Source organism: Myodes glareolus, chromosome 25, assembly GCF_982192425.1.
Source record: "Myodes glareolus chromosome 25, mMyoGla1.1, whole genome shotgun sequence".
NCBI classification, from domain to species: Eukaryota; Metazoa; Chordata; class Mammalia; order Rodentia; family Cricetidae; genus Myodes; species Myodes glareolus.
This window is the reverse complement of record NC_142050.1, coordinates 3,786,568-3,798,823: the sequence shown is the minus strand read 5'-3', so window position 1 is coordinate 3,798,823 and position 12,256 is coordinate 3,786,568. Positions and strand designations below refer to the sequence as shown.

Here is a 12,256-nt window from a genome sequence, read left to right as displayed (position 1 = left end):
CATATTTTACAGGTCACTCCTACTGTCTGGACCAAGACCAACTTACAAAGCACTCTCCAGGACTTCACCATTAATACCAACTCTCCTGGATCAAGGACACCTACCAACTAAAATCTGGTGTATAAGCTACTGTGTCCCAATTATACACCCAAGCCTCACTTGTACAACCAGAACACTTCTCTGTCCCATTCTTTCTGGCAGTTAATGACTAGCCCATTCATAGGGCCAATAATAACAACTTTTTTTCTTCTAGTCACCAGCCTTCTTCTCTCTCTCAAAAAGCCGCTGCCTGGGGACTCCAGGATGACAGAAAACCAGATGTTCCTCCAGCCACACCTCTCACTGAGTCCTAGCTCTCCCCTCCCCCACATCGCCCCACGCCCACAGGAAGTGGTCAGACTTGAGCCAATGCCCTTTTATCCAAAGAGAGCCTAAAATGTTGGTCATAAGCATCACCTCAGCTCCGTGTCACCCCTTATACAAAGAGTCTGGAAAGTAAGTAATACTTGGCATCCATCTTTGGAAGCCCCCTCCTTCTGGGAGTTGCCTTGGTCTGAACTCCACCTCCAGCAAAGCCACCAAGCTGACCTCTCCCCAGGGAGAGTCAGGACCACTCCCACAGGCTATTTAGGCTGATGCCCAGAAAAGGAACACATGGTCTCCACGTTTCTCGTGGTCTCCTCCCTCCCTCTCCATGTTCTCCAGGCCTGGAGCGCTGCATTAAACATGGGCATCTTTTATTTACTCTAATTTGGTCTGATTGGAATTATTTGCATCGTCGGAGAGACTCATCTTAAGAAATATACCTAACATTCACCTTGCATTCTGCTCTTTCCTGTTGGACGGAACAGCTTACAAGGTGAACTGACAACATTGGTCTTCCTCTGTCGTTGTTTTCTAGACTTCCCTCAAGCCTGCCATCCTCTCTACATGGACAAGTCACATTTATAGTAGCTCCAACATTCTTAGGGCCAGCTTCTTTTGGAAGATGAGTATTGTATTTCACACTGAAATCCAAAGAGGGGCTTGGGGACCGGCAGCATGGACACCACTTAAGGCCTTGTTAGAAACACAGAACCTCTCTGATGTGGCGACATACACTTGTAATCTCAGCACTCAGACAGATATGGCAGAACTGCCAAGAGTTCAAGAACACACAGGGTCACAAAACATGTTTGAGGCCAACTAGAGAGGACCAAATAAGTACATTCTTTCCCAAGAACAAAATGGGAAAAGAAAAGCAAATATGAACTCTTAGATTCCAGTCCAGACCTACTGTTGAGTAAGTTCGCTACAGTATTTTAAAATATTAAATTCTATCACAGAGGTCAAGGAGAGATGGAGGCTGAAAGTTTAGTTCACTGGTAGAGGGTATGCCTAACATGCCCATGGCCCAGTTAACAGTCAGCACGGCCCATCCCTGCCCCCAACGAATGAGAGGAAACAAACACAAACGTGCTGAGTAAAAGTCCTAGGGAGTGACATCAACCGCGGGAAACACAGGCTTGGGTAAGGACAGATAATGAAGATGTATACTGACAGAGCAAAGGCAAAACTCAGAAAACATAATTAAAACAGGTAAGCTAGTAACCACCTGATAATATAAAAAACATGATAAAAAGAGAAAGGCTGAAGGGACTAAAACATTAAGTTATCATTATGTATCTCTAGATTGACAACTGTCAATCTCCCTATAAAGCTACCCACTGTAGACACTCCACGTGGCCTTCTCGAATGGCAGGGGATCACCCCAAGAAAAGCAAATAAAACCTGTGGTTTGCCAAGCAGTGATGGCACACGCCTTTAATTCCAGCACTCTGGAGTCAGAGGCAGGTGGATCTTTGAGTTCCCAGACAGCCTGGTTTACACAAAACCCTGTCTTGAAAAATAAAAACAAAAACCCATGGCTCATCAACAGGCAAATCTGCAAAGCCACAACCATACCCAGTGTTTGTGTTCCATACCAACACCAACCAGGGTATCTTCAGTACAATGATATTTTGGTTCCAGTATCAGCACCAGTCCTCAGAGCCACAATGTGGGAAGGCTGGTATGAAAGAGACAGACAATGCCAGCATAGACTACATAGCAAGACTCATCAAAACAAGAAAGAAAGGAAAAGAAAGACAGGTGAGCACGATGTACCACTGAGGGCATGAGATGGGTAGGTAACATGAACTTCGAGTGTTAAGAGGCAAGCACTCCACCGCGAAGCTGCGAAATTAAGTGCCCAGCCTTCACATCTTATCAGATCTATGGACCTACGCCATGGCTCTTCTCTTGTTTCTGGGCCTGTGTTTTAAATTGAGCTGAGAAATTCCAGATTTGATCATTTTAACCTGGTTGCTGACTGCTTCTGCATTGCTCTGCAATGGCTCAGCACTATACTCAGGATCAAATCATTGCATCAAGGAAATTTCTCAGGGAACACCTACAGAAAAAAAATCTGCATTTTAACAAGATCTCCAAGTGATTCATATGCACATTACAGTTTAAGAAGCACTGCTGAAACTTAAAGCTTCCACAGACACAAAAAAATGGGTCTCAGAACTCTGTTTTAAAATGTTCCATGACCCTCCCTATTAAATACATCAACCTATACAGTTAGTAACAATTGTGTCTGTGAAAGATGGGGAAATCAACTAAGTGTTAGTGAGGGGAAGATATTGAAACATTACTACTGAACAAAAAGCATTCCATGCCCAGGACAGGGACTCTGAGCCCCCATTAGGCAGCGAACACACCAAGAACCAGCTTCCTAGGATGCTGTAGCAGTGATAGAGGCTCCTCTCCCCTCGCCTGTCCTTCTTCAAAACCCAGGATCTCTAAAGTGCAACAAAGCTTGAGAAACGCTCCAAGCAGGTATCATAATGCTCCGGAACATTAATTCTGCAATCATATACTTGCTGGGAGTTCAGAAAATCTCTTCTCTTAGGTGACACCATCTCAGGAATACAAAGCTAAAGAATATTAAGGCTTCTAGTAACACGAGAGGGTTATTTATGAGTTCCTTAACGAGGCTGTGATGACCTTACAAAGGTCATCACACAGCAGACGAGACAGAAGAGCCTTGTTTGATAGATGCCCACCTCCCACCCATCCCTTTCCTAGACAAACACTCTCATGGATTGTAGTCATAATCTTCCTGACACATACTAGAGACTCAGTAAATGTTCTAAAATGACAGAAAAATAATTAGTGACGTAAGCTACTTTTGTTGGCCTTTATTGATATAAAGCAAAATTACTTTAATTAAATTTCTTAGTTTTGAGAAGTTTCTGAAAACTAAAACATCATTCTATACCTCAAATGAAAATGGTCATAACATTCTCCCACCCCGTGTCTTCAAGGTAAGTTTGTACTTTCTATTAATAATCCTATTCTGATGTTCCATGACCCTCCTTATTAAATACATCAACCTATACAATTAGTAACAATTGTGTCAGTGAAAGATGGGGAAATCAACTGTTAGCCATCAAATCTTTTCGATGCGAAGAAGATATTGAAACAGTTTCTTACTAAGTATCCCATGATGGCCTTAAACTTTCAATGCCTTCTCAGTCCTAAGATTATAGGCATGTGCCACCACATTGGTGCGAGAGAATTGTCTGTATTCTGTCAATCATGTTTTAAATAAAACGCTGATTGGCCACGCAGGAAGTATAGGCGAGAAAACCAGACAGGAAGTAGAAATGATGCAATGAGAACAGGAGAATTCTGGGAAGGAAGAAGTTGATTCCTCCACTCCTGCCCAGATCACCGAAGCAGCAGGATGTGATCTGCCCCACTGAAAAAGGTACTGAGTCACATGGCTAAAATAGATCAGAATAATGGGTTAATATAAATCATAAGAACTAATAAGAAGGCTGACCTAATGGGCCAATCAGCTTTATAACTTACGGAGATCTCTGTGTGATTTTCTTTGGGGCTAAACAGCTGTGGGAACCGGGCAGATCAGAAAACACAAACTAGCAGGACCTCATGTTACACCACATCTCAGTAATCTGACCATTTTCAAATAACATATGAATACAAGGAATATGATGTAAATATCAACTATTATTTGTTTGTTTGGTTTTTTTTCTGGGTCCAGATTTAAGAAATCTCAAGGGAACATTTATTCAAAATCTCTATAAGAGAATTGAACCAAACATTAGAAACAATATCACACCCACAAAACTCATACACAAGACTAATGAAGCACTAAAGATGTTGGGAATGCTTTGCCTAGTAAAGAAAAAGATTATTGGGAATATAAAACTTTCAAACATTACTTCTGTAAAGAATATGATCTCTATTGCTTCTTAAAGAGAGAGTGTTTAAATATCAAAGAAAAAGGCTTTAATCTTATCTTTCTACTACCTACATAAAGCTTTACGAAGATAAGCAAACACAATGAATGGGTAAATGTATTCTGTTTCAAATAAAGTATTGTATCCCTGTCACAACACATGTAAGCCAAGAACTAACTATCAAGGGCTCAAAAGACACAAGACATTTGGGCACAGTTGTTACTCTGTTTAACCTGAGTTTATTTAAATAAAATATATACAAGAACTGACTACTAGGTAACAGAAGGGCTGCTCTTATACAAGTGGTATCCTCTGCAGGGAGCATCATGACAAGCACACATGATGAACCTACGAAAGGACTTGTTGAATTACCTTCCTCTGGGGAGTGAACAGACTCCACCCTCAGGGGAAAGCCGTTTTCAAATGTCCAAGTGTATCCACTTTCCTGTTAAACAAGGGAAGCAACAGGAAAGGGAAGGGTATCTGTCCTATTCATTACAGAAGAGGTAAGAATGGCACTTCTGCTTACAATCTTAATTCACTCCAACTAGTGCCTTTAACTGCCCAACAAAATCCAAATGGCCTTGGTTACTCAAATCTTACCAAGACCAAGTTCTTTCTGAAATGGGCTAAATGCACATATTCTCTTTCTTTTCTCTACATACCCCAGTTTGAGTAAAGAAGCAACACACTTTTTACTATAAGCAACAGAAATCAGAAAGTCTGAATTTAAAATTGTTCATACTTCACATATGAAGACATACTTCAATGACAGATTTTGTAACATCCATCACACAAACTACTACGCAGTTGTGTCCTGAGGACCCAAATACAAGGCTGATATCCCAGGAGGCTCAGTGGCCGACACTCTAGATGATAAATTTTCATAATTTCCTATTCCCCTGCTTTAAGCAGTCAGTGGCGAGTTATTTCAGCTATGCATCTCTTGTTCAGTTTAGGACGGTCGGACCTGTGCTGTCCCCTCTTGTTCAGTTTAGGATGGTCTAACCTGTGCTGACCCCTCCTGTTCAGTTTAGGACGGCCTAACCTGTACTGACCCCTCTTGTTCAGTTTAGGATGGTCTAACCTGTACTGACCCCTCCTGTTCAGTTTAGAACGGTCTAACCTGTGCTGACCCCTCTTGTTCAGTTTAGGATGGTCTAACCTGTGCTCACTCCTCCTGTTCAGTTTAGGACAGTCTAACCTGTGCTGTCCCCTCTTGTTCAGTTTAGGACAGTCTAACCTGTGCTGTCCCCTCTTGTTCAGTTTAGGACAGTCTAACCTGTGCTGATCCCTCTTGTTCAGTTTAGGATGGTCTAACCTGTACTGACCCCTCTTGTTCAGTTTAGGATGGTCTAACCTGTGCTGACCCCTCTTGTTCAGTTTAGGATGGTCTAACCTGTGCTGACCCCTCTTGTTCAGTTTAGGATGGTCTAACCTGTGCTCACTCCTCCTGTTCAGTTTAGGACAGTCTAACCTGTGCTGTCCCCTCTTGTTCAGTTTAAGACAGTCTAACCTGTGCTGACCCCTCTTGTTCAGTTTAGGACGGTCTAACCTGTGCTGACCCCTCTTGTTCAGTTTAGGATGGTCTAACCTGTGCTGACCCCTCTTGTTCAGTTTAGGATGCTCTAACCTGTGATGACCCCTCTTGTTCAGTTTAGGATGGTCTAACCTGTGCTGACCCCTCTTGTTCAGTTTAGGATGGTCTAACCTGTGCTGACCCCTCTTGTTCAGTTTAGGATGGTCTAACCTGTACTGACCCCTCTTGTTCAGTTTAGGATGGTCTAACCTGTACTGACCCCTCTTGTTCAGTTTAGGATGGTCTAACCTGTGCTGACCCCTCTTGTTCAGTTTAGGATGCTCTAACCTGTGATGACCCCTCTTGTTCAGTTTAGGATGGTCTAACCTGTACTGACCCCTCTTGTTCAGTTTAGGACAGTCTAACCTGTGCTGACCCCTCTTGTTCAGTTTAGGACGGTCTAACCTGTGCTGACCCCTCTTGTTCAGTTTAGGATGATCTAAGCTGTGCTGACCCCTCTTGTTCAGTTTAGGACGGTCTAACCTGTGCTGACCCCTCTTGTTCAGTTTAGGTTGGTCTAACCTGTATTGATGCCTTTCTAGGAGTAAGGAAGAACATTGCTCAAAGGACCCTAACTAGTGGAATTTGGGAGCTCGCTGGACAGGCTTGGGAAACGGATACCTTTGAAGAGGATGCCTAAAAGTGGAAATAACCCCATGGACAGGTGAGCAGAGCTACAATAAAGTATCAAAACATACAAAAACACAGCTTACTCTCAAACTAAATCCATATCTTGGTTCATTTTACACATAGATGAACTGCATGTGATCATTCTGACCCAAGATGTCACCTTATATTAATAAGAAAAACTCTGACTTATTAACATCTAAACAGAACTTCATAGAATATTACTTTATTTCAAGATATTATTGGCTAATCACAGCAGAGGCAGGCATTTCTGTGAGTATTTCCACGTAAGTTCTTACAGCTTCAAAGGCAAGTTCATGGGACAAGAAAAAAAAAAGAAACTTTAGGTTTTAAGAAGTAAATTGACAAAGATGCAGCATCAAATTCCAAATCTATCATCTATACAGCACGTATGCTGGCAGCTAGCCCCTAGAAGAGGTATCAAACAACACACCTGAACAAGATGATACCAGAATCTGAGGACAGAGTTGGTGGGCAAGGGCTTGGAAAAGCACTCCAGGGGATTCCGAAACCCACCCCACAGGCCCTGCCCCCAGTGCCATTTTCCACCAATCACATCACGCCACCCGCTCCTGGGACACTCTTCTTCTCTACCAAAGGTTAGCTAAGTGAAAGCATTAAAATAAAACATCTGAATTTAATTGGCATATGTCCAGTTTTTAAGAGGTAAAATAAATCCATGAAGTCAACTATGCTTCCTCTCTCAAAATATCATTGCAAAGCTACATAACAATTTCTGAAATCGAAGTTGTATAGAGCCACGGCTTTGTAAAGTATTTATCAGCTAATACAGCTTCATAAAGCAAATGTTCACAACCAAGTAGCAATGCAAAAAGAAAAAAAATAAAAGTTCAGAAACACCATCCACTTACACTGAACTAAGGAGTAGCTCCGAGACATTAAAGCAAGAAAATAAAGAAAATGATGTCAAGGTTAGCATAAATCCCCCAGTGTACCTTATACCCTGTGTCTTATAATGTACAGTCAGAATGTGTAAAGAGCCCCTTGCAGAAGTAGCTGTATTTCAAAACCTCCTGGTTTCAGTGTTCCGGCTGCTCGGACTACACTCCCCCGGAATGTGTCTCACAAACCTCTTCACCTTGCTTATGTCTCCCTGGGGGCTTATGCCACCGTACATCACTTTAGCCAACCTGATACCTCCCCAAAGTCTCGCTTCTGAAATCACCAGACAACAGGTACAGACCCACAAACTCAAATGTCTTACAAAATCTAGTAGGTGTCCAATCTGTCCTGCATTGGCCACCATGCTGAAAAGAAACTTAGGGAACAAACTGAGAAAAAACATACCTTAATCGGAGCACAACTAAACTTAATTTTCCTATTTGCTGGGATTTCTTCTTCTTCCGGCAACCCAACGATCTCCGAGTACTCCATATCGGGCTGATAGTAATTGTTCTCATCACTGTCGTCCTCCTCGTCCGGCTCAGTGCCCGTCTCTCCCCAGTCTGAGTTGTACCTGGATCTCACCCTATACACGTTATAGTCACTATGCATGTATACATGGGAACTCTCATAATTATTTGAGTCTTCAAGTACTTCTTTCCCACAGCTGGATGCAGAAGCATCAGGCAAGGTTCCATCACCTCCTGCCAGGCCTTCCTTCTGCTGCTGTGCTGTCTCACTCCCAACCACATCAGCTTCAGCATCTTCTGAAGCTTCGCTCTGTGGTGGGAGGTGATCAGACTTTGGCATTGCCTGGTTTTCAGCAGAGGGTTCTTCAGGAATATCTGTGTCAATGCTGTCCAGAGTCTCCTGGGGAGATGTGACGTCCTCGGCTCCCTTGTTCAGCTGTATCTCCTCACTAGGCAATGAAGCTAGAGAGGCGGCTTTCTGAGCCACTTCTGCAGTTGCATGGGTCTTCTGAGGATCCTCTGTCTCAACACCTTGTTTGCTTGAAGAAGATCTTGAATTAGAATCCTTGAGGTGGCCGAAGGTATCAAGATTGGTAACGGTAACAGATGGCAGAGTCAGAGGGTAATGTCCGGTCACTGAGTACTCATTGTTCTCAGCCTTCTCAGAAACCATGGCACTCGGAGACTCGGTGCTCTCGAACACCGCACTCAGCTGGCTCACTGTGGGGGACACGGCTTCAGTGCGGGGACTCAGGCTGTCCAAGGAATCGCTGCTGCCTCGGTTGGACTTGGAAGCACCCCACTCATCCAGTGCTTCAGTCCCTCCTGCTTTCTCTTTCTTTGGGGAGTAGCGATTATTGTGCCCTGATTCGTGCATACTTCTCTCAAACATTTTCCGAGTCTCTGTGAACTTGGCATATGAAGGGCCATCATGCATTGTGTCAAATCTACTAATTCGTTCAGAAACAGAGGACTCCAACTTAACCACTGAGCCATCTGTTTTCTCCACAAACTCTTTGGGCTTCATTCTTCTCTGAGGGGATGTAGGCCTACCTTTGCCCCTCGTTTTGGCAACAACAGCAGCATTCTCGTTGGGTTCCATACCCATCTGCATAAATAAATTTTTAATCCTGTTGACATTGGAGCCATATTTCCTACCCCTGCTCTGCTGGGAGCCCTCACCCTCTCTTGTCTTCTGCTCCCCATCGGACTTGGGTTTGTCAAAAGTACTTTTCAGTGCCTGGAACTCTGTTCTGTATGCGTTTCTATGAGGAGAAGCACTTCTGAGAGTGGTTCGTTCACCCGAAGACTCGGCTTTCAACATTTTTACTTCAAGGGTGAAAAGCCAATGCTCATAATGATGGGGAGGAAGAACAAGAGAGAAAAACACGTCTCTTTCTAATGCCGAGTACTGGGTCAAGCAAAGGACCTCTGCAGTGACATGCTTTTCCAGTCGTGATCCCAACGGGTGTGTTAGCAATTCATTCACAGTCAAGAGTTACACAAAATGGCTTTTTCAAAGCAAGGCTAGAGGGTCACCTGTAATAGAAAATAATGAGTTTCTGAATTCATGTGTTTATCTGAATTTCTGTATAGTCAACTAATCGACATTTAACACACACTTTATGTTCCAAGTGGTTTAGTCACACAGCAAATCCATTCCTTCAAAATGGGACATTAAGATTAAGAAGCTAAAAAGTTATTCTGATTGGTCTTTGGTAACAAAAGTGTTTCAAACATAACTTGGAGTCTTTACAAAACCCCCACCTCCTCTTTCTCCCCACGCCCCTCCACCTGCACCCTACCGCGCCCCACACTTGACAGTAATGCTTTAGCCTAAGTCTGGATATTTCTGTGAATGACTATGAAAGAATGCCTCAAAAAGTCACCCAAATGGCCAACCCATTTGGGAGTTTTCCAGAATCGTGCAGAACAGGGAAAAGTTTGGAGTCTGTTTCCAAACTCTAAATGCCCACGAGGCTTATCTGGTGGTTCTGATCCAATATTCTCTTCCCCAGAATGACCAAAGTAACAATTTCAGTGCAAATCCAGGACAAAAGAGTCAGAAGTAAGTTCTGGAATGTCAATTAAGTTCCACTGTAAGTTGGTCAATGCATTCTTTGGAAGTTTCCTAGCCACGAGGCTATTATTAATTAGATAGTGGGATACAGAGTCTAGAATGTAACAACCAGAAATCAAGTCTACCATGACACTTCCTTTCACAATCCTGATTCTTCTATTCTTTCTGACCCCTAACTTTCTACAAGCTGGGGGAGAGAAAACAAAAAAACAAAAACGCAAAAGTCATGCAAGCTTGCAGTTCTCCAGCCCACAGCTGGATTTTCTATCAATATGCCAGCAGTCCCACACACTTCAGGCAGTCAATGCAGTTCTAAGAATTTTTTTTTTCATTTTGGTTTGGCTTGTTTTGGTTTAATATTAGACCAAACCACATCACCCTCATGCACCATAGGCAGAGGAAGCCCACACTTTCTCTTAAATCAGCTCCAAACTCATTTCCTGGCCCAGCAAGCCCGCATGGCCCATGCAGGGAAGCAAGAAAGGCTTTCTGAGAGTGGTGCCTGTGGTTTGGGGGTTTTTGGTTGTTGTTGTTGGTTTGGGTTTTTTTTTTTTTTCTTTTGGTTTTTTTTCCTTTATTTCTTTTTTTTAAAAAAAAAAAAAAAAACGTTGACAATATCCTTTTACCCATAAACACCCTCCCCTCTCCCCTACTTGCACACGCCGTTCCCTCCCCCGCCCATTCGAGCCCGAGGGGGCGGAGGCGGGGGCGAAAGGGCCGCCGGGGATTCAAAACCCTGCCCTCACAAAAGACAAACATAAATAACACCAACTTGAGAGGCAGCCGATTCCCAAGCCCGGTTCGGGACGCAATCCCTCGGCCCCGGGGCAGGGCCGGGAGGGCAGGTAACACCAAGCGCTACGGCAGGAGGTCGCAGTCTAGCTTTGTGCCAGGAAGCACCTGAAGTCCTAACACATTGGCTGCGGCTCCCGGCGGCTGCCAGGCGGATCCCAGTGTGTGGCACCGGGAAGAGCCCAGCTCCCGGGCCACATTAGGCAGAGCGAGCAAAGGCGAGGGTGATGATGACAAAAGCCTCTCTTTTTCCTCCCAGTGTGCCGGGAAACAATAGATCCCACGGATCACGCCTCGGCCCCTCACCCCGGCGCTCCCGACCGCAGCCCACCCCCACCGCCCGCGGGTCCGCCTTTGTGCACGCTGCCGCGTCCCCGCGCGCCCGCCGCCGCCCGCCACCCGCACGCCGCCCCCTTACCGAGCGGCCCGGCCAGGCGGGAGGTCGGACTCCTCCGGCGGCCCCCGCCCCCCGTGGCCGTGCGGGCTCGGCGCCGACCGTGTGCCCTCCACCCGCTCGTCACGGCGCGCAGCGCGCGGCGGCCGCCTGCACTCGCGCCTCGGCCCCCACGCGCGTCCTGCCCGCGCGGGGCGGCCCCGGGACGCGCGCTGCGCTCCCCCCCGCCATGGCGGCCCGGCCTGGGGCCCCGACGCGCTGGCACCCTCGGCTGCGGCCTGGGGCTGGGACGCCGCTCGGCCCACGTGCGGGGGTCCCCAAGCCGGGCCCTGCGGCCTGCGAGGCCCGGTGAAGTGGGGGTGACAGCCTCGGGGGATGAGGAAGGCCCGGGGTAACAGGTGCCTCACCTCGGCTGATGGGATTAACTCTAGGGCCGCAGAGAGAGGGAGCCCAGCAGCGAATTCCCAGGAGAGGGAGAGAGGGAGCCTCTGGCGGCCAACGAAGGGCGAAAAGCACCGGCCCGAGGCAAGGCCGCCCCACCCCCAAGACCGTGGATGAGAGGGGGCTCTGGGCCCAGGGCAAGGCCTGCACCCCTGGAGTCTGGTAGATGTGGGTTCCAGGGCTGGGTTTGCACTGTCTGATGATGTGGAACCCACAAAGGCTATAGTTAACTTGGTGACCCCAGGCATTTTGAGGCCTGGAAATGGCCTGGACTGGCCTAGAAGGCCAAGATCTAGGCCCTACTCTAGTGAGGCCTCCACATAGACGACCCAACTGGACCTCAAGGCCCCAATGCTAGAAGGAAGGGATGGAGAGGAATTTGGATTGTCTCCTTGTATAGTTTTCCAGTTCACACTCCCTAGGTTTGCCCTTTAATAAACTCTCAATACACCCTCTCCTCCCAAATACGTACCAAGTTACATACTTTTCTCCGATATACTAACTGAACCTTGATAGTCCATTTGACCAATATAGATCCCATGCAAAAGTTCTGTGGAGCAGAAATACAACTTTTGAAAAGACAAGAACAGGTGTCTTGCCACATATGTGTGAGGTGCACATGGAATCCCAACACAGACAGGAGAATTGAGTTTGAGA

At 45.8% G+C, this 12,256-nt stretch overlaps 1 protein-coding gene across 9 annotated transcripts in view; it reads right to left on the bottom strand.

Annotated features, from left to right (window-relative positions):
• Positions 1-11,674, bottom strand: part of Ppp1r9a (protein phosphatase 1 regulatory subunit 9A) — a 294,415-nt gene extending 282,741 nt beyond the window's left edge. For 8 of the 9 annotated variants that reach the window (XM_048436978.3, XM_085684002.2, XM_048436982.3 and 5 more), the window contains exons 1-2: positions 11,566-11,674; positions 7,828-9,431 (exon numbers count right to left, since the gene is read on the bottom strand). In XM_048436978.3, the coding sequence (XP_048292935.3) occupies positions 7,828-9,216 (1,389 nt within the window). In that variant the 5' untranslated portion in view covers positions 9,217-9,431; positions 11,566-11,674. Of the gene's footprint in view, positions 1-7,827; positions 9,432-11,182; positions 11,270-11,565 lie in introns of those variants that run through there. The other variant, XM_085684000.2, reaches the window with a different exon arrangement.
• Between the last annotated feature and the right edge of the window lie 582 nt (positions 11,675-12,256).